The 23,116-nt window shown below is 45.6% G+C and overlaps 1 protein-coding gene across 1 annotated transcript in view; it reads left to right on the forward strand.

Moving 5' to 3' along the window:
* MED27 (mediator complex subunit 27) overlaps positions 1–3,441 on the forward strand; it is a 296,509-nt gene extending 293,068 nt beyond the window's left edge. Inside the window, exons 7-8 of the mRNA XM_037851142.1 lie at positions 910–987; positions 2,852–3,441. Coding sequence (XP_037707070.1) covers positions 910–987; positions 2,852–2,986 — 213 coding nt within the window. The 3' untranslated portion in view covers positions 2,987–3,441. The remainder of the gene's footprint in view (positions 1–909; positions 988–2,851) is intronic.
* Positions 3,442–23,116: the final 19,675 nt, after the last annotated feature.

Here is a 23,116-nt window from a genome sequence, read left to right on the forward strand (position 1 = left end):
AGGTATAATCTATTAATCTGCTGATTAATGGTAGTCTATAGCAATTCAGGGTATCATCAACTTTTAGAACTACAAGGGATCTCAGACCAACTCCCTTGTTTTTCAGAGGAGACATTGAGAACCAGAGAGGTTAAGTACCTGGATCAAAGTCAGGGGACAATGCTGGGGCTCAAACCCAGTGCTCTTTCCATCTGACCACCTGATGCATCTAGGGAACTTATAGCAGTCTAGCCATTGGCTTTGCTGATAAAGTGACTACTGTCCAGGTACAAGTAATGGGCACGGCCCACTATGGTTCTGACAATAGACCAAACCCCTGCAGAAAGTGTGGAGGCCCACACTTTGAGTGACAAGTCCTCTCAGAAAGGTGATAGTAAGAACTGTGAGGCCCAAAGGAAAGAGTATCAGAAATTACCAGATTCCCTATCATAAAACCTATGTGGCTATAATTTATGGAACAGAATGAGAATTAAGGGAAGCAGAAAGAGACGAATTATACTACCAGGAAAATTGTTCCAGTATAAAGGTGAAATAAGTGTGGACAGTTGAAAATGATCCTTTGCATTCAAACAGCGCTTCATACAGTGACATGGCTTGTAAGCCACTCCTCTCCTCTGTCCCAGCGCTCCACAACCTGTCCAAGTTTTCAGTTGCTAGAATGTTCCATACTCCACTTTTCTCCAGGCCTGTGTAACGTGTTCCTTTCTATGTACAACACACCTCCTTACCTCCTCCCTGCCCCCAGCTTTGCTAACTAATTTTTGTGCTTCAGATTTTATTTTAGATGTCCTTTCCTCCACGAGATATTCAAAAGCAGACTTGTTTTTCATGTAAAAGGAGTGCACTCATCTTATTCCCTGTGCTGGTTTAGAGTGGCCTCTAACTTCATTTATTGTCCGTCATTCCCAGGTGACAGACCATGCCACTACCGCGCTGCTCCACTATCAGCTGCCCCAGATGCCAGATGTCGTGGTCAGATCCTTCATGGTAAGTTGCTTTAAGAGCCAAGTCTCCCATTTAAACCTTGACTCCCTTAAATTGAGAATAGACAGCTCAAAAGATAATCTTCACATTGCATCAGCCTCACAATGGAAGATGGGGCTCCCAGTTTACAATTGATACTTTCTTCAAACTGGTAAGGTTAATCTTTACATTTTCAGAGTTGGAACTCAGGATGGGAGAGACCCCAAAACAACCATTCCCGTGGTATGCTGGAGCTGGTTCCCTGTAGCGCTTGTTGAATGTTTAGAATTTTGTGAGCAGGTTGTTCAACCATCAGTAGCTTGAATCAAACTTGGTGGAAGTTTTTACACCACTGAAATCAGCAACTGTTAAAAGTCAGCGTCCTCCACCCCCGCAGTTATCACATGGCCACCAGTTGGCCTCAGCAAGGCCAACAACTGGATCCACCGTGTCCTTCACAGAATCAGTAGGCTCCATCTTTCACTGCTGCTAAAACTCTTTTTTTCTTCACACTAGAAAAACTGCCAGTTAGTGAACTTACTCAGAAGACCTACCGGTTAGCAAGTCCAGATTAGTACTGCCACTAGGTGGGGCATTGCTCATCCAGTTCATTCTCTCACTTGTGCCTCTGCAAGGAAGCTGCTCAGAAAGCCTGTAGATCATTTCTTGAAAGACACAAACCCAGCTATTGATTGGTTTAACAATGTTGGGGAAGTTGAACTAAAAAGCAAACCCAGGTGCCCTACAGAGTTGTCCATGTTGTCTTTTATGTCAAGAGAGCGATTCAGTTGACACTCTTCAGTGAAATCTTCATTTTTGGATGGATACAAAGACTTGCCTTTTAATCTACCATGGTTTAATGCCCAGTGTCCCTTTGGTAACCGACTTTTGGATTTTTAGAGGATTCGAATTTGATCAGCACCGAAGGATAAATAGTTTAACTGAGTGTTCCATTGACCTCCTCCTTGTGTTTATTGCCAAAACCCTGAAAACCTAGCCCTTTGGAAGGGGGACAGTATCGATGGGACAAGCTCTGCCACTATGAAGGCAGTTGTGATGAAGATGGAAAGGTTTGTATCAATAAACACGGCTGACCTCTTCAGAGAACAATTTTCTCTTATCGACATAATTCAGGAGAACATTAAATGATGAGATTCATGTGCTTGTTTTTACAGTGAGAACTTGCTTGCCTATTGTTGTGGGTTTTGTTTTGTGTTTTTTTGATAGTAAATCTCCTTGAGTTGAGAAATTGAGTTATGAGAGTCTCATCCTTATGTATGATGCCTGAAAGAACTCTGTACTCTGAACTATTCACATGTATATCCGCCACCTATTATGTTATTCCCTGGCCCCCGGGGTTGTCCCACCCTCCCGCCCCGGTGTGTTAGGCCACGTTGTTACGGTGAGTGATGACCTCCGAATCAGATTAGAAAAAAGGTAAATTGACCTCAATGGAGAATTCTAAAGTCATCACCCATTAGAAGTCTTTCTTAGCACATGTCCATGACCATTTCTTGGTAGTGAACAAGGAGAAGAGAATCAATACTGATATTCAGAAGATACGGGACTCAGAAAGTGCAGTGTGGTTATGTTTGGCCCCTAGAGCCATAAGGCTGTGTGGTAGTTCACAGTGGCTCCTCAGAGAATGCTTCCTGCTTTTGAGAGTATGAATTCCTATGTTAAAATCTCCCTCAGCTGGGAGGGGTAAAGGAGTTATGACCTTGTAGAGTCTGCCTGCTTCCTTCTTTAAAATCACAGGCTGTCTTTTGGGGGTCAAAGACAACTTAAGTTCTCTCTCTCTTTGGGGTCACTAAGCTTGACAGGCAGGGTGACACTGGAAGCACCCTGATCCCATTGCTTTTATGTCTGTCCTGACTTCTCTTTTTAGACCTGGTTAAGAAGCTACATAAAGCTGTTCCAGGCCCCATGCCAGCGCTGCGGGAAGTTTCTGCAAGATGGCCTTCCCCCCACATGGAGAGATTTCCGAACCCTCGAAGCCTTCCATGACACCTGCCGGCAGTAACCCCCACCCCCACCCCCAGACCCATTTGTGGCCCCAGGCTGGCATGCATACCCCCTTGGAAAACCTTCCCAGACAAGCCCTAACTCGTATTGATGGCTCAAACAGTTCTTCACTACTTAAATATCAATATAGCCATTCTCTTCCTTTCATAAGCTATCGTATAGTAAATGAAAGCTGAGCCTCTTAAAAAACAGATTCCATCTCTGTAGTTGATGGGACTAATTATATATTTTAGCCGGCTTATAGACGTCGAAGTAGACCTTTTTAGAACATAATGTAAGAAAGTTATGCAGTATGTTCTTTTTGTATGTTATTGATACTGGTGAGTCAGTTTTTCTGGATCCATGTTTTAAGTCATTTTCATGAGCTGTTATCATTTGAATAAGCACTTGTGTTCATATGTATTTTCATGCTAGGTAACTTATTTTTGTAAGCAATAAACCTTTTGTACCCAGGACAAAGCTTTGCCTCTTGTTTCTTGTATCACCTCTTAACATCCAGTTCAGTGAACATGTGAGCAGGTCTGGGCCTTTTGAAGAAAAAAAAAACTTAGTAATGTCTACATTTAAAACATAAGTCTTTTTGAAGATACATTTCCCTGCTGCTTGCTTTCAGACGAGAGGACAGCATTGGCAAATATTCAGTTTCAAAGATATTTTGGCAGCTTAAAAAATGAATTCTTCTTTTTAAAGAAAAAAAGTTCACAGATGTTTCTTTTTACTAAACTAGTAACACACATATCAAAAAGAAAGGAATCTGCCCATGTTAACCTGTATGAAACATGAGCAGGAATGACAGGGTGTCCAGTGTTTTGTCCTGAGTGTTACTATGAAATAGATTTCAGTCCTATCAGCTAGATTAATTCAGTGCCTCAACACCAACATTTAAAGCCATAATCTGTTTATTTTAAGAATCGTTGATCCAGTGAAAATCTTGAGAAGAATGGGGGAGTTCCCGGGGCTTTCCTGGTACAACCTACACCACAAATAATGTTCTTTTTGCAGTGAATGATGTCAGGAGAGACGCTGCCTTCTGAGATGTCCAGAAGAACAGGGTGGTTCCTACCTGGGTTCTGGTACCAGCCAACCCCACCCCACCTGCCCCCACCAGGTCAAAAGCCAGAGCATTCAGGGGATTTAGTGATGGGGTGAACCATAGAACAGTGCTGTTCGAAGTGTGGACCTTAAACCAGCACCATCGGCATCATGACACTGGTTAGAATACAAACCCTCAGGCCTTGCCCCAGGCCCACTGAGTCAGATACAGGAGTGGCATCCTGTTTTTTAACAAGCCCCGCAGGTGACAGATGTGCACTCAAGTCTGAGAACCACCACTACTGGAGAAATGGCAATGCTTTCAGTGCCCAGTTTGGGAAAAAGTGTTGAGGCACTGTGGAGTGATGCAGTAATGTTTTCATACAGGGGATGATTTTAGATCAAATTTAAGATGCCACCACTTGTAAGAGGTACCATTATTTTATGAATCACTAAGAAAGAAAACACACTGTCAAACAATGACACAAGCCTGAACAATAATCCTGGGTGACACATGAATCAGTCACACCAGCCTTCCATTGCTTTGACATCTCTTTGATCTGTTCCCAAGGAATTTGCCTTACATTTTATCTTTTAGCATGTTACAGGTGATCCTTTTACACAACTTCTGGTAACAAAATTTAGCACACCTTCATTAACTTCTGGGTATCTTCATTTTTTGGTCTTGTAAGACACTTGTTTGGTGCTTTGTAAGGAGATACAAAATTGAGGACATTTTTCCATCAATGAATATTTGCTTCAATGATATCAGATTTATGCCTTGTTGACCTGCCCATGCCCTTCTGGGTATATAAGAACATTTTGTTTCAATGCCACCTGTAGTGTAATCTTTTTGAAGGCATTTTAAATGGCAAATAAATTGACCCTGCTTTTCCTGTGATGCGGTGACAATATGAACAGCTATGACCAAGTTCAAAAACATGCAGACAACAGATACATCATGACCACCAGCTGACTGACAGCATGCATCAGAAATGCTAAAATATGAAAAACATCTATCTGAGAATTGGTGAAATTGGTAGTGTTACATCACATTGTGAGAGAGCTATTTAGATTTTTAATTGTTTTAATCCTCATGATTGCAGCAAGTCTGTGAAAGTCCCATTGGCACAAAAGATCTCTCTAACTCCAGCTAATCTCCATTTTAACAGAGAGGAAAGAGGCCTTGAATTCAGATCTTTGGGCAGGCAATAGTTTCTATTTAGAATTTAATAATATTGGGGTTTTTTTCCCTCTATTGTCTTTAGCAATACATTCTCTTTATGGCAAGGGGTGCCTGTTTGTAGGAGTAAATTCACTTTAAATACATTTATTAGATAAAAAAAACAAAACTACTAAAAAAAATATTAAATAAAAGCACAGATAGAGTGTGGCTATGGCAAAAAAGTGTGGAGGTGGTGGGCAAATGACTGGCACTGACACACATGGGCCAGGGGGCTTCTGGTCACCAGTTTGGGAACATAGTCACTCCTCTGCATGAGCCCATTTCTTCTGTAAAATGTAACGGTGATGGTGAAGAGATGGTGGAACAGAGTTGTTGGGAGCAGTTGCTAATCTGTAGATAAAGCACTGTGGGTCATGAGTTGATAGTTATTGAACCTAATAATTTGTGCTGTTCTATTTTTCTAACTTTCTATAATAAAAAAGGAAAAAATAAATACAAGGGTTGGACCAAGTAAGCCTTAAAGACTTTTCCATCGCCAAGATTGTCATTCTTGAGTCCTGAAAGGCAGATGCTAAAGGGGAATATGCTTGGTCTGGAAACAGAAAAGTTATAGAGTGGCTGGAAGGGTGATGGGCTCCTTAGCCAAATACCAGAACGCATGGTGCTGTGAGAAGACAAACATGAGAGACAGGCTTTCTGTTTCAATCATTAAAACAGGATGTGTTGACCTGAAGGTGGTGAAAATAGAGACTCAAGGTGGCTTTGATCAGTTCCAAGATGGTGGATTATGAGGGACGCTGAGAGACCTGCCACTGAGAGGACAGTCACTGGGTGCCAGAGCCATCCTTTGGTGCCTCTCACATAAAGGAACGTGGCATGGGTACGCTATCGATAAGTCAGGCATTAGACTGCTGGTGATTTCTAGGCCAGAGCTACAAGATATTTTACATGGCATCTAGAGCTTGGCATCTCTTCTGTGCCGGGTGCTTTACATATGTTGTCTAATTTAATCACAGGTGGGTATGTGCTGCTTTCCCTGTTCTATTGCTGAGGAACCAGGTGGAGGGTCTCAAACAGAAGTAAATGGAGGGGCCGTAGAGCAGACTGACCGGATAGTCTGCTCCGTGGTTACTCAGCAACAAAGCTTCCTACCCTAGAGTCCTCCTGCTCTGCTGAAGTGTGTTACATCAAGTCTTGCTTGAGAAGTACACTCTCAGCCAGAACTTGGAAATCTCTCTGTCTTGCACATAGTTTTCTTGGCCACAGTAGGTAACGATGCATTTTCCCCATACTTTCTGCTGGCCAGGTTATTGTTCATCAACAGGGCAACCATTGTAGCAGGAACTGACAAAATGGAACAAGGGGGCCTATGAAAGCTTGTCCAGATTTTTTTCTGAACTAAATTGGGAATTGGCCTTTTGGTATTGAGTGGTGTTTTTACACTTCACACCACTGACGGAAAGCTGCAGGCATGCAATGATGATCTTTCAGTGTTAATGTGCAAACTCTCCATTGCATTTAGAGAATGGGCCATGATGCTAAATCGAGAGCCTTTTAAGATCATCCCTTTGGAGGAGAAAGGACGACAGCTTCAGCCACCAGGATTCTTATAAGATATGGAACCTCTGCAAACGAGACAGGGAGTGCATTTGTGTGCTTTTGGCCATCCGGTCTGTAGAACAGAGGACAAAATCTGAATAGCTCACCTTTCTTGTCTGCATCTCTTAGATTTTGCCTCTCCACCAGCATGCTGAAGATGATCTCTGTGAGCTTTAATTGTCCTGGGTTTGGCAGGAAAGGGTGGGCCAACTCCACTCCACCTGCTCACAAGGTAGAGCTCATTCAAGGCTGCACGGTGCGTGCCTGGGAGATGAGCCCCAGCAGAGTGCTGTGGGGAAGAGCCTGCCTGCTCGGTGCATAATTAGAAGGCTTCACTTCCTAGGACAAGCAGGTCTCTTTTCCCAGTCTCTGCCATCCTTCCCCACCCTCATCCTCACCCCAGCTCCTTAAATTAGGGGAAAGGAACCTCAGAAAATCACCTTCAAGTTGAATTTTAAATTGAGGGTTCGCTGTTCCCTATTAATAGTATTTGAATTAGATAAACCTTAAAGTTCACAGGCACATCCCAGGTAAAGGACCATCTTGGCAGCTTGAAGATGATTAGTTACTCAAAAACAGCTCTAGCCGGTCTCTGTGCTAACTGAGTTTGAAATTTCAGCTGGAGATTGGCTGTCCTCGGGGACAGTGTGAGCTGTGGTCGGCACTGAACAGGCAGGTCCTGCGGGCAGCAGGCTTCATCCGCATCGTGCTTCTCCCCAGCTTGGTGAAGACAAAAGAGTCAACTGTTCCCTCCCCACCCCCCCCTCCTGCCTGGGAAAGAAGGTATGGGAGGAGGGTGGGTGGAGAGAGGGATGTAAGAGACAAGAGCTGGAGAGCCAGCCTGGAATGCCAGCGAGCATTTGTGGAGCCCCCACTGTGCTCACACCCTGCCCTACATGCTGTGGGGTGGAATGTTACTTCACGCATTACTCATCTGGTTCTTGGCTCTAATCTCAATCATAGACTTCCTTAATTACAAAAGGAATACATGTTCCTTTTAGAGAAAATTAGGCAATGTAGATAAACAAAGAAAGCAATACCCATAATTCCCACTAGCAAGAGATAATTACTAGAGCACTTTGGTGTATCTCTTTCCAGACCTACATATGGATGTGTTTGTGTGCAGGTACATTGCTTGCAAAAAATGAGATCATACCGTACACTGTTTTGAAACCTGCTTTTTTCCATTTAACAAAGGCTAACTTGCTATAATGGAGAGCTTCAAAACTCAGTGGCTTACAGACCATAGACATTTCTCTTTCTTCACTTAAGAGTTCCTAGGAGAGTGGTTCAGCTCAGAGAATAGCTCTGTTCCAGTCACTCAGGGATCCTAATCCTTCCATCTTGTTGCATCACCATCCCTTAGGACAAGGTCTACATGGTGGAAGCTGGGTCACACACAGCTTGCAAGAGGGGAAAAAGTATGGGGACACATGGCATTCTGTGTTTTAAGTCCTTGACCCCACGGTGGCACACATAGGTTCCATTCTCATTTCACTATCAAGAACTTAGTCACACAACATTCCTAGCTGCTGCAAGGACTATTGGGAAATGCAGTCTCTGGCTGGGCAGCCAAGGGTGCAGCTGAAATTCTCACTGTGGAAGAGGGGCACCCTGTTCTGATGGACAAACAGCAGGGCCGAACCTCCTCTTGCCTCAGCGTGGGCAGCAGGACTGTCCTTGGACTTGATGTTACTATGGCATTCAAATGTTTGATGACCCAAACTTAGGCAGAGAATCTCCTATTGGATTTTTTTTTAACTATTTATTTTGAAATAATTATAGATTCAAGGACATTACTAAGAAACATATACTCCCCACCTGAGAAATTCCTGATGTTCTCACAGCATTGGGGACTACCGTTAAAATAGGCCAAGTCCTTGATTGTGGGGCTTGCCCTTATGAAGCTTATTACTGCAGAGAGGCTAAGCCTACTTATAATTGTGCCTACGAGTCTCCCTCAGAGAACCTCTTTCGTTGCTCAGATGTGGCCTGTCTCTCTCTAAGCCCACTCGGCAGGTAAACTAACTACCCTCCCCACTACGTGGGACCTGACTCCCAGGGATGAGCCTGCACCCAGCATCGTGGACTGAGAAGGTCTTCTTGACCAAAACCGGGAAGAGAAATGAAACAAAGTTTCAGTGGCTGAGAGATTTCAAATGGAGTCAAGAGGTCACTCTTATGCATGGAGGTTATTCTTATGCATTATATAGATATCCCTTTTTAGTTTTTAGTGTATTGGAATAGCTAGAAGGAAATACCTGAAAATGTTGAACTGCAAACCAGTAGCCTTGATCCTTGAAGATGATCGGATAACTATGCAGCTTACACAGTGTGACCATGTGATTGTGAAAACCTTGTGGTAGAAAAACGGGGACAAAAAGTAAATGAATAATGGGGGGGATGGAGGGGATAGGATGTTTGGGGTATTCTTTTTTACTTTTATTTTTATCCTTATTTGGGGGGGCTAATGAAAACGTTTAAAAATTGATTATGGTGATGAATGTACAACTATATGATGATACTGTAAACATTTGATTGTACACTTTGGACGATTGCATTCTATGTGAATATATCTTAATAAAACTACATTTAAAAAAAAAAACCCTAAGGACATGGGACACCATAAACAAAACACAAGATAAGGAACTCAGTAAACTATCTAACCTGAAGGACATTTGGAGCATCACAAATATCCACCGGTCATAAACAACACATGTAATCTTTTCCTTTTTTGTTTAAAAACCCTTGTATGGGAGCATTAAGACAGGACATGATTTGGATTGCTACCTGAATCTGTGCTCCCTAAATTGCAATTCTAAGACCCCAAATAAATACCTTTGTTGCCTTGAAAAAAAAAAAAAGAAAGAAAGAAAGAAACATAGGAGGTCCCATGTACCCTTCACCCAGCCTTCCTCAATATTAACATCTTCCATAACTATAGCGTATATCAAAACCAGGAAATTTACATTGGTGCAATCCATAGAGGTTATTCTGATTTCACCGGTTATACACACATGCACTCACTTGTAGTTTGTGTTTGTGTGTAGCTCTGTGCAGTTTTATCACATGGAGCTTTGTGTAACCACCACACAATCAAGATATTTAACTGGACCACAAGACTCCCTCATTCTATTCCTTTATAACCACACACACCACCTCTCCCCCATCCCTAATCCCTGACAACCATTAATCTGTTTTCACAAATGTTGTGTAAATGGAATCATGCAATATATATTATTATGAGATTGCTTTCTTTCACCCAGCATAATTTCCTTTAAAATCATCCAAGGTGTTGTATGTGTCAATAGTCTGTGTCTTAATTGCTGAAAATATTCCATGGTATGTACATACCACTGTTTGTTTAACCATTTCCCCACTGAAGGGCATTTGAACAATTCCAGTTTGGGGCTATTACAATTAAAGCTGCTATAAGCATTTGTGTATAAGTTTCTGCATGAAAATAAGGTTTCATTTCTGTGGGACATATGTCCAAAAGAGAAATTGCTGGGTTGTATGGTAAGCCCATTTTTAGTTTTAAAAGGGGCTACCAAACTATTTTCCAGAGTGGCTGTTTCATTTTACATTCCCACCAGCAAGCTATGAGTGATCCAGTTCCCCTGCATCTTCACCAGCATTTGGGGTTATCACTATCTCTTATTTAAGCCATTGTGGCAAGTGTATAGTGGTGTCTCATTGTGGTTTTTGTTTGCATTTCTCTAATGACTAATGATATTTAAGATCTTTTCGTGTGCTTAGTTGCCACCTGTATACCCTCTTTGGTGAAATGTCTGTGTATATATTTGGTCCATTTTCTAATTGGATTGTTTTTTTGTTGTTGAGTTTTGAGAATTCTTTACATATTCTAGATAAAAGTCCTTTCTCAGGTACACAATTTGCAAATATTTTCTCCCCATCTGTTCCTTGTCTTTTCATCCTCTTATGAGGTTTGGTGCAAAGTAGAAGGGTTTAATTTTGATGATGTCTAATTTATCAGTTTTCCCTTTTATGGATTGTGCTTTTGGTGTGAAGTCTAACCTGTTGGGTTTTAGGTGAGCAGTGTTCTGTTATGAGCATTGTTTCCCTCTCCTGCTCTCTTTCACTTGGCAGGATCTTAATGATCTATTCAGCCTCTGCACTTGATGGTCAGAGTATGCAGGGCCTAGACACCTGCCCTAGCTCACCCAGCAGGTGAGTGGCAGGGTGAGGACCAGACCAAACTCCCCTCAGACGTGTCTTCCACTTCCCCAAAACTCCTCTCAGAATAACACTTGACTACTGACCTACAGTGTCAATGCAAAAGCTGGTCAGATCCCACGACAGCACAGATTATTAAAAGAAAACATTGACAGTGACTTCTTTCTATGACTCAGCCTGAAGCCTCAGCAGGGAGTAGTCTAATACCAGGGAAGTGTCTGCCAGTCTGTCGTGGAAGGCAGCCCTGGCAGCTGCCTGCCTTCGGATGGGCATCTGTGTGCTGAGTGCTTAACACTTAACCAAACCTCTGTGAAGCCGCTAGAGGGAGGTACAGGAGAGCCTCCAGGGGTGACAGTTGCACCACAACACCCCGGCCTCATGAACTCCCAAGCACCCAGAAACCCCACGCAAGACAGCTCTGCTTTGAGAAGAGCAAGAAGGATTAAGATGTGGAGGCGATGAGCTGCTTGCTTCAGCGATCACCCCATCCCTTTCCCACATGGCCCTCAGGGCCCACTCCTCCCAGGTAGGAAACCACCTACTCAGAAGACCCCAAGGAGAGGCCGAGTCCAACGCCCACAGGCTGCCCGAGCCCACGCCGTCAGGGCTGGTCCTCACCCATCACCCAGGCCTCGTGTTTGCTGTCACCTCCACACCATCCCAAGACACAGAAGGAGAGAAGGCAGCAGGACCAGGGAGCAGAAAGAGCCTCCAGGGTGGAATCCTTGCCTCCCAGAGTGTACAAAAGGTGCTGCCGCCTCCCAGCCTCTGGATTACTGTTCTCCGCCCAGAACACTCTTCCTCCAGAAATCCTTATAGCCTGCTCACTTACTCCTCCAGGTCACTCTCCATCAGCACCTTACCAAATAGGTCTCCCCTGGCCATTTGATATAAAAGTGTGCACATTCCCTCCCCTTCCTACCCATCACATAGCATCCATCACATTTGACATCAGTTATTTGCTATTCATTTATAAACAAGTAACTGTTCCCCCCACTAGAGTGTATGCTCCATGAGGGCAGAGACTGTGTCTGTCTTGGTCACTACTCTATCTCCAGAGCCCAGAGTAGTGCCTTGCACACATTAGGTGCTCAATAAAATATTTGCTGCATGTTGACTGGAATAAGAAAGCCAGACTCAGATTTCTGCTGTGCTCCTAATAACTAGGTGGCCTTGGGCCATGCACTTGATCCCTCTGAGTGAGGACTCTTCATCTGCGAATTCACCAGTGAGCCTGCCCCTCCAGTGCTGAAATTCTGCACATGGCCACCTGGTCCACACACCAAATATTTACTGTGCACCTGCTCTGTGTGGGCACTAGGTGCTACGTGCCAGGGATACAGTGGTGACAAACCCAGCTCTGCTATGTCCAATGAGCACAGGACCAGAAAGTGAAGGCCACCTGTTCAGTGACAGCCCACAGCAGGCATAAACGTGGATGCTTTCAGGAGGTGGCCCTTCATGTGGTATCTGTTCTGCTTTCCGCTGCAGCCTTTGTCATGTCCATCTGTCTCCTCTCCTTGCTGACTCAGAGGAAGAAATTCAGAGAAAGGAATCCAGAAAGCTGATGGCAATCCTATGGCAGCTCCTCCCTTCTGCAAACGTAAAACAGCCTCAGGTGTGTGTGGAGATCGTCTCCTAAGCATGAGAGACTTAAAACACCATTTAGAAAATGAAAGTGTACCAAAGAGGACGTGGGGATCATGGGATGCCACCCCATCTCCGTAATTCCATCTACATCTCTGTGAATGTGCCACATCTTCCTGCCTTGATTAGAAGGCAGACTCTTTTTTGCTGTGGCCTTTTGATATTTGACTTTGCACTCGATGCCCCTAAAGCTAATACGCACTGGCCTTTCATTTCCAAAGGGTAGTTGGTCAAATTAATGATTGCCAAAAGGCCACAGTTAATTTGCTCTTGTTCCTGTTTCTTTCCATTAGTTTGCAAGCCAGCAAAGTTCAAGAAAACTTTCAAGTATAAAACAGCAGTGATCTAATTAGGAAGCAGGTAGATAGTTCTAAACTAAGGGTTTTTCAAAAACTTAGAGGCCATATGAAGCTTGTTGCTACAAGGAGAGGCTAAACCTGCTTATAATTGTGCCTAAGAGTCTCCCTGAGTGCCTCTTTGTTGCTCAGATGTGGCCCTCTCTCTCTCTCTAACTAAGCCACCTTGGCGGGTGATCTCACTGCCCTCCCCCCTACGTGGGACCTGACTCCCAGGGGTGTAAATCTCCCTGGCAATGCAGGATATGACTCCCAGGGATGAATCTGGACCCAGCATCGTGGGATTGAGAACATCTTGACCAAAAAGGGAATGTGAAATGAAATGAAATAAAGCTTCAGTGGCTGAGAGATTTCAAATGGAGTTGAAAGGACACTCTGGTGGACATTCTTACGCACTATATAGATAACCCTTTTAAGGTTTTAATATATTGGAATAGCTAGAAGTAAATACCTGAAACTATCAAACTCAAAGCTAGTAGTCTGGACTCCTGTAGATGACTGTATAACAACGTAGATTAGAAGGGGTGACAATGTGATTGTGAAAACCTTGTGAATCACACTCCCTTTATCCAGTGTATGGATGGATGAGTAGAAAAATGGGGACAAAACCCAAATGAAAAATAGGGTGGGATGGGGGGGTGATTTGGATGTTCTTTTTTTTTTTTTATTTTTTATTCTGATTCTGATTCTGGTGTATGGAAAATGTCCAAAAATAGATTGGGGTGATGAATGCACAACTTCATGATGGTACTGTGAACAGTTGATTGTACACCATGGATGACTGTATGGTATATGAATATATCTCAATAAAACTGAATAAAAATCTTAGCAGGCTTTTACATAAAAAAAAAAAAAAAACAACTTAGGGGCCATAGCCAAGAAACGGTCGCGAGATTTTGGAAGCCACTTTGCATGCCGACTTTGGGCCAGGTGCTGGCCAAGGCCTAGCCATAGCCTGGCACACAGTAGGCCTGGACAGCCTTTGAATGGGTGGCACTGTTTAACCCCTCCTCAGCCCTCCGGGGTGGCAGTGGCATGCCCATTTTGTGACACTCAGATTCCAGGGAAGGGTCAGCATTCAAACTCAGGTCTGATAGGCTCCGTAAGTCTTGATCGTGGTGCCTGAGTTGAGCTGTCTCTCCCAGGAACAGAAGACAGGAAAATAACGACTCCACGCCAGTATTCAACAGAGGATTACGATTACTACTGATCCATAAAACTCTTCTGGTGGTGTTTCCCATGGCCATATTGGCAAAAAAACATGATAAAATTTCATCAACAAACATTTTCGTTTCATTTGGTCATACTTGGTTTTCCATGTCCTTTATACAGATGCATCCTGCTGGACCTCGGCTGTGGGCAGTACGATGCTGTGGTATGACAGGCCTTTTCAACCATAAATTTGGAGTTTCCCACAGTGACTTTCTGCACACCTGTGCTGAGCACCATGCCAGAGTGAGGATCCCCTACGGAGCCTCAGATGAGAAAGTGCAACAAACAGGCGACAAATAATGACCACCTGGGTAATAAGTATTAGAATCAACTACACAAGGCACTCTGAGACATCAGCTCTGCATGGGGTGAGGCGAGGTGAAGGGAATCTTGAAGGGCATTTACCCAGACAAAGAAAGGACTCGAAGTCCAGGCAACAGGAAGTGAGTGCAGAAGCCGGGAGCTGTCCCACGGCCTGGGCCTCTAGGGAACCGGAAGTGGCTCAGGCAAAGCTCAGGTGTGGAGTAGAAGGGAGGAGTGATGGAAGACAGGCTCTGCTCTCGCCTGTGGATGGTGGAAGGATTTTAGAAAGGAGCTGAAAATCACTCTGGGGCAGTGTATTAGTTTCCTGTTGCTGCTGTAACAAACTACTACAAATTCAGTGGCTTAAACAATGCAAATTTATTATCTCACAGATCTAGAGGTCAGATGGTCAAATAGGTCTCACTGGGCTAAAGTTAAAGTGCCAGCAGGGCTGGGTTCCTTCTGGAGGTTCTAGGAGAGAACCTGTCTCCTTACATCTTCCAACTTCCAGAGGATGCCTGCATTCTTGGGATGGCGGCCCCTTCCTCCATCTTCAAAGTCAACAACAATGGGTCATCTTTTAATTTGATTTATTTTTATTTTTTATTTTTTTGCCATCTGGAGTGGCTAGCAATGAGAAAATATTCAAGCCCAGCAAGTTATGCCTCCTTTATATTGCTTAAAAACTGATTTCTTTTTTTCTTTTTTAGCTTCTCTACTCCTCTCACATTTTACTATCGGCAGCTAAAAGAAGTGAGGCAGCTTCCTCAACACTCTGCCCAGAAATCTTCTTAGCTAGATCATTAAGTTCATGGGGTAGATTTCCTGTGTCCACCTTGCCACAGGTGACAACATTGCCAAACTTTCTACCTCTACATAACAAGGGTCCCCTTCCTCCATCTTCCAATAGCAAAGCCAAGGTCAACAGCCTCTGCAAGGCCTGTCTTGTCTTTGCCATCAGATCCCACAGCCAGTGCTGGGTCCCAAAGCACTCCATCTTCAGGCACCAAAACTTAAATCAGCTATCTATCGCTAGGTCACAATCCAGGCCAAAATTTAGTGGCTTACCCCTCCCCTCGAAGTTAGGCCAGACTTAGTGCTCTGCTTCTACTGAAGAGTATGGAAAGGGGAAAATAGCAACTTTACAGAGAAGCAATTTGGCAGGCACCACCTCACCCCGGTGACCGAGGTTACCATCACCAGTGATACCGTGTACCCTCAGAGTGATGGGGTGAGAAGGGACCTCACATTCTGTGGTCTTCTTCCCCAAAACCCATCACCCTTGTCTAACCTTGATAAGACTTTAGACAAAACTAAATTGGGGGATATTCTACAAAATGCCTAGCCAGTACTCTAGAAAATTGTCAAGGTTATGAAAGACAAGGAAAAGCCAAGAATCGGTTACAGATTAGAGGAGGCTGTGACATGTCTACTAAGTGCAACACTGTATCCTGGATTGGATCCTGGATCAGAAAAGAGACATTAGTAGAAATGGTGGAGAAATCCAAATAAAGTCTGGAATTTAGTTAACAGGAATGCACCAGTTAATTTCTTAATTTTGATAAACGTACCACAGTTATACAAGATGTTAACATTAGGGGAAGTTGGGTGAAGGATATACAAGAACACTGTACTATCTTTGCAACTGTTCCATAAATTTAAAGTAATTTCAAAATAAGAAGTTCCTTCAAACATTTTGTGGCTTAAAAGCACATTAATCACCAAGTTGGGCAGGGCTTGGCAAGGAAGGCTGCCTATTCTCCAAAAGGCGTCATCAGCTGGGGCTGCTCGACTGGCGGCGGAGGGGGAGGGGAGAGGGTGGGGTTCGGGGACCTGCCTCCAAGAGATGACTCACTGGCAAATGGGTGCTGGTTGTGGCTGGGAGCCCAGCAGAAGTTGAAGGACAAGGGCCTTGGTTCCTTTCCACATGGGTGCTGGGTTCCAAGAGCCAGTGTCCTAAGAGAGCCAGTAGGCGCTGTACTGACTTATGTTCTAGCCTTGGAAATCACACAGCATCACCTCTGCCACACTACATTAGTCAACCAGCCACTCAGGTCAGCCCCTATTCAAGACCAGGGGCATGGATGCCCACCTCTAGATGGCAGGAGTGTCGAGAGTGCTGGCTATGTTTTAAAACCTGAATGGGATGACATGCCCCTCTCCTCTTTTCCTCCTTCATGCTGGCTGGAACGAGGATGGGATACCTGGATCAGCCATCCTGGCCTGCAAAGCGGCCTTGGGAATGTAGCCCACTTGTGCCGAATCAACCAAGACATCAGACCTGGGGTTCTGATGGCACAGCAGAGCCCCATACCAGCCCCCTCTGCCCACCCCCCACCCCCCAGCTTAGGAAGGTGAGGGGGATGTCAGTTTCTACCTTGTTTAAGTCACTGTTATTTTGTGTTTTCTGTCCCTCACAGCCTAACTCAATTTACTCCCTATTACTGGCTTTCCTGGCACTTGCCACGTTGGAAATTTTACATGTGTTCATACAAATATTTGATACTGTCTGGGTATCTGTTTTCCCAATAACTTTTAAGCACATTGTAAGTACACATTTGAAACCCAGTACTTTATCATGGCTTGTTTCATCCTTAATAGAGGTTTAAGAGGGTTAACGTTGAAAATCTCTCCCAAGCCCAGGGGCCAGACTGAGGACCGTGCAGTGTCTTAAGCAGGGTATGACTAACATTTGGAGTGAGGCAGCCAGAGGACTGATTACTTGGATGTGATCAGGGTAAGTTTTTGTTTTCTGTCTGGACAAAGTTTGCGGTTTTATATGTATCATATAAATAGCATCATGACTTAAATGTCATCATTTACATGACTAATTCCATGTACTTTTAACATTCTGCCATGTTACATCTTTCCCCCTTTGCAGGAGGGCTATGCTCTCTCACTGTCAACCTCCCTCCCTCCAGTGCTGTGTTCACAGTCAGTGTCACTTGTTTTGACTTAAGATGTAGTTTTGGTTCAAGCTGAACATACTCTGACTTCAAGACTATGACAAAGTGCTATCTCCCTTCTGAAATCCACACTTCCTTTCTTCCTTCCTAATAGAGCTCCCAATTTTAGCTGGAGATAAAGATTTCATATCCCAGTTCCTTTACAACTAGAAGTGGCCATTGAGCTGCTGCTGGAAGATGTTCTGAAGGGAATGATGGGAGAAGAGAGGCCTTTTCTGTCCTTTCCTCTTTTCTGCTGGCTGAAGTGTGGACATGATGGCTGGTGCTCCAGCAGCCATCCTAGACCATTAGGTAGAAGCCACATACCGAGGCTGGCAGGGCAGCAAAACAAAAGGAGCCTGCAACCTTGGCATCCATCTCTGATCTTTCATGTGGAAAAAAGAACTACATTATCTTGTTTAAGCCACTGTTGTTCTGGCTTTTCTGTCACTCATTGCTGAATTTGATCCTAATTGACGCAAGGATATCTGATGGATGTTGGCTTTAAAATGACCCACAATATGAGCTTGTTTTCTTGTTTCTCTCTCACTTTACAGAGTTGCTAATCGAGAGTTCCAATGAATTGTCATTTTCTTGGTTCTTGAGTTTGGTGTTCATCACAGCTGCCTGAGGCCCAGCTGGCTTTGTGCACTCCCTTTCCCAAGATTGTTAACACCCAGATTCCACCAGCCTCTTTTCTGAGAGCCACATGGTTTAGGTTTCTACTGGTGTTTAACACTTTGCTAAAGGTTACTGAATCCATCTTTAGTCAAGAAAAGTAATGTAATTACCTTGTTTCTGCCTCGTGATGAGGAGGTGGCTATGTGAATATGTTCTAAGTTGTGGGCAGCCTGGGGCTCCCCATCTCCTCCTTGCCGATTTAATTTCTTGGCCAGTGTTGGACAAATATAACAGGCTGGCTTTTTAATTTTCTTCTCCCGGGTCTCCCCATCCCCTCATGCATTTTTCATCTTGACTCATCACTCCTGCAACTCCTTCTGCCCTGTGAACAGTATTGATCGACTGATTAAGCCATCAAGTCACAGCAAACAACTTTAATTTTCTAACCCCAGGCCCTTAGTTCTCTTCCTTTCCTGTAGCCATGTTCTTGTCTTATGACGTTACAACCTAAGAGAATTTTTTCACACCCTATCCTCCTCCAACCACTACACCCCCCTGCCCTTATTTTGTGGATGCGTTTAGATGATCAGAAAATGAACCAAGAAACTAGATTCTTGATTTAGATGTCACTTCCATTTATCATCTAAATAGAATACCTTAGAGCTTTATTTAAAAAAAAAAAATAACAAAACCTCTAGAGATTCCCCTCTTTAAACAATCTGTTTAACCAAACTCTGTAATTAGTTACCTATTACTGTATAACAAATTACCCCCGAAACTTAGCAACTTAAAGCAAACCTTTAATATCTCACAGTTTCTGTGCCGTAGCTGAGTGGTTCTGACTCGGGGTCTCTCCTGAGGCTGCATTGGGGTATCGGGTGCGGTCAGCTGCGGCTGCACTGCTCCCGAGCTCACGTGGCTGTCGGCCAGAGGCCTCCATTCCTCACCACACGGGCACCTCAAGGGCTGCCCCCTCATGGCAGCTGGCTTCCCCCAGAGTGAGGGCACCAAGAGGGCACGAGCAGAGCCGCACTGCCTTGTAGGGCCTACTTTCAAGCACCATCACGACTGCTTTTTCCCTTCTCATTAAAAGTTAGTCGCTAAAAAAAAACAAAAAGAAAAAAAAGTGAGTCACTGAGTCCAGCCCACATCCACGGGGAAAGGGAAGAGGCTCCACGTGAAGGGCAGGCCACAGAATTTGTGGACACATTTTAAATTGTCACAATCTGCCTTCTGACCACAACTTTTTTACATTTCTCCCTCCTACAAAGCATAACCCCCGAACCCCCTCAAAAGTCTCAACCCATTGAAGCTGGAGGCTCCTCGGGAAGAGCTCCTAGTACAGCTCCTTGAATACAGTTCCTCTCCATCCGAAGACCTGTGAGCTAAAGAGGCAAGGCGTCCGCCCCTCACACCCAGCACACAGTGATGGATCAGGCACAGGGTCACCTCGAGAGACAGCCATCGTATCCCTAGCTCCTGGCACAGCACTGGGTGTCCGGGATGCATTCGGTGCACAGACAGGGAATGAGTGAGTGAATGAGTGAACGATCAACCTGGGACACCTGCTTGTCATCCAAATCCCAGCTCACGCGTCACCCCCACATGACTCCAGAACCTGAGTCCATTTCTGTCCTTCGGCTGCCCTGGCCGTGCTCTGAAATCCTTTTGCTATTTCCTGTGGTCCCTCTCTCTCCTCACTAGCAGGCGGACCTTGTTCATCTTGGTCACTCAGTGTCCCCTGAGCAGAACAGGCCTGGTGGGTAGGAGGTGCTCCGTAAGTATTTGTAGAAAGAAGGAGTAAACGAATGGAATGATCGACAAGCACAGCTACTGGGGAGCACGGCCCGAGATGTCATCCCAGGCACCGGAGAACCTGGAATACGGGCTGCATGTTAGCTCTTACAGCGTCAGCTCGGTATTTGGGGTGCAATGAAGGAATCACTACGTAGGAGGATAGCCTTGTCCTTAGGAGACATGTGCTGAAGTAATGAAGGACCAAGTGTTAGGATTTCTTCAGTTTACCTTCAAGAGTTTCAGAAAGATCGAGCTCGCTCATGCACACACAAATATGGCAAAATGTCCATCATCAGTGAATCTGGGTAGATGGTATGTGAGATTTGTTGGGCTCATCTTTAAACTTTTCCATGGGTTCGCTGGCTCAGAGCAGTCAGAAGTGGGTAAGGAGGCAAGTAAAAGGAAAGCAGGACTAATCAGAGGCCCTTGAGGCCTTAGAAGGAAAAAAGGGGTGAAAACTACTTCCAGACGGGGGCATAACAGCCTCTCCCATTGCGGGTCCCTACGAGCATTCCCAGATTCCTGATTTAAAAGGAGCAGGTGGTGCCCCGCTGGTCCTTGGCTTCCCTCATCCAGTGGAGGCTGCTCAATGTCCCTAAGCTGGGGCTCTCTCAAATCCACTGCTGATCTCCCTTCCCCACCCCATCCTCCCACCCCCTTCCCCATGGCTCCCTGCCCACCCGCCCTGCTCCCCAGCCCTCTCCTCTCCCAGCTACACCCCACAGTGCAACCCGAGTTTCCAAACAAACCCAGCTATGTCACTCTTAGTGGCTCCCCACAGCCCCAGGATCAAATCCAGAGTGTCCTGGCCTCACCCTCCAGCCCCCTCATTCACCTCAGCCCCTTGAACTCTGCTGCAGGTGCCCAGCTCCTCTAAGGGGCTTGCTGTCCCTGCCTGGGAGCCTGGGCACCAGCTCTTCTCTGGCCTGGTCTCTGCCCCTTTGCCTGGCCAGCCTGGAGCCCGGAGGGGTAAATGTACCCACCCCCACCCTGCAGTCCCCAGCTCTGTCCTCTGATGTGCTGGGGTGTGCGGGGGGTGTTTCCCCCTTCAGAACACCCACCCACTGAATGTAGTGCCTCATTGCCTCATGTGCCCCATAGACTGAAAAGCTGGCACCATCACTCAGTGTCCACTGGGGCCTGGCCGGCGGTGAGCCCAGAGCCTCCTGACTAGAAAAGCGAATGCTGAGTCAACTCGGTGCTCTGGCTCTTCCCAGAGCTCCTCTCAGCCCCAAAGTCTGCCCCGTACAATTCACCCATTTCATTCACTCATGTGGGGGCCAGGTGGGGTTGGGGGGATGGACTTCAGGATGAGGAATGTGTTCTTAGGTCTGTCCCTGGAGCCAAGTGGTTTCAGCTCTATGACTTGGGAAGGTCAGTTTGGTGATGCATGAAGGAGAGATGGGAGGGACTGATCAGGTGTCCCCCAACTCTCCGGAGGGGCCCCAAGGGGGCTGGCAAGGACTCGTTCCTGTAGCCCACATCCCTGCCAGATTCAGGATGAAACAGCCAGACTCCTCTGCTGCCAGGGTGGAGTGGTCTTTGTCAGTTTCTGGGGCTCCCTTGGGGACATGACAGGTAAGCTGCCCGTCTCTGCTCTCTGTGGCCCCTCCTGCAGTCAGTCTTAAAGAATGGGGCTCCTTTTCTGGAATTAGAGACCGCCTTGCCAGACAGGAAATGCCCCCTATGCATGCTTTGTGTGTTTCACCCTCAGAGCTCAGGCATATTCTGAATCGTCCATGTTTTCCTTAAAGAAAATACAGAAACAGCGAGGCCATGCCATTGATTTGTGTGTGAGCAACAGCTGCTGGGGTCTTACTAGAAACTTCGCACCTCTCCCCCCACGGTGAGTCCCCCAGACCCACATCAGTGACTCCCCTGCCCTTGCATTTGCCATCTCCAGCAGACACAGCCCTGAGTCCATCCCTTCCGTCCCGTCCCGAGGACCCACGGATGTGTTCTCTGATCAGCACCAAGCAAGCTCTTCACCATGGCCAATTTTAAGGGGTTAATGGGATGGCTGAGTGGAATTTACTTAAAACATCAGCTCCACTGAAAATAGCTTGCACTAGGTATTTAGCAGTGAAGTTCTCTGCTTTCCCATCCATGTCCTTTCCTACCGGTACTAAATACCAAGACATTCTGGTGCAAGTGCCAACTCCCCCAAGCCCTGATTCACGCAGTCGCGCATGCCGGGGAGTGTGAGGCATCCGTCACCCTGCCATCCGTGAACTCGCATGGGTGGTGACATCAACGAGCGCGCCAGGCAAGAGGCTGGCATTTGAGGTAAGGAACAGTTTGCTCTGCAAATATCTCCAGTGACCCAAGTTAAAAGATTAGAAACCACATGTGTAACCAATGATATCACTTCCCATTTAAAATCCTTCTTTCTCTGAGTTTTTTTTCTTAACCTCAGTGTAGGTATATTTCTAACTGCCCATTTTCACTCCCGGGCCATTGGAATCTCAGCCATTTTGAGGGCAAATGCCTCCAAGCCACCCCTTCCTGGACAGGGCTTTTTACCTGGTCTGTGGGCCTCTCTCCTTGTTTTGGCCTCTGGTTTCTTCCTTTCTTCTGAATTTTGAATTCACCTACTTGTCTTCCAACCCGATGCTTGCGTTGGGGTAGGCTTAATAAAAAAATAATAATAATATAGTAACAGGACCTTTGTGGATGGCATACTGTGTGCTTGGCTCTGTGTGAAGCCCTGCTGTGGGCAGCATTCTCCAGAAGCAGATGTGGAGATGGATGCAAGATGTGCATTAGGGGTCAACACCTGTGAAGGGAAAAGGGCAACTTTGAGATGCAGCCACGCGAGACCTTGGCCAGGCCAGTGGGGAGCTCTGAGAGGAGTGTCACTGTATCACTGGCCACAGGCTGCCCCCGAAAGGCGTGACCCAGGCAAGTTACCTCTCTACAACCAAGGCCCACCCTGAAAGTGCTAAGAGCTGGCCCCTGTCTGCTGACACCTCCGCAGCCGGCAACAGATCCTTCCTCCAGGGGATCTGGGCAGCATCAATGTACATCACAAGCCCTTCATCCATAAGATCCAATTCCACCCTCAGAACAACTCACTGGGGTTGGTTTACAGAGGAGACGACAGGCTCAGAGAGGTTTAGTAATTTGTTCAAGGTCACACAGCTCGGGCTGTGCCTCAGATCTTTCTGACTGCAGGACCCAAGTTTGTAACCACAGCTGTGCTGCCAATCAGGCTGAAAAGTGGAATTTTAAGG

This window comes from Choloepus didactylus, chromosome 10 (genome assembly GCF_015220235.1).
Source record: "Choloepus didactylus isolate mChoDid1 chromosome 10, mChoDid1.pri, whole genome shotgun sequence".
Taxonomy (NCBI): domain Eukaryota; kingdom Metazoa; phylum Chordata; class Mammalia; order Pilosa; family Megalonychidae; genus Choloepus; species Choloepus didactylus.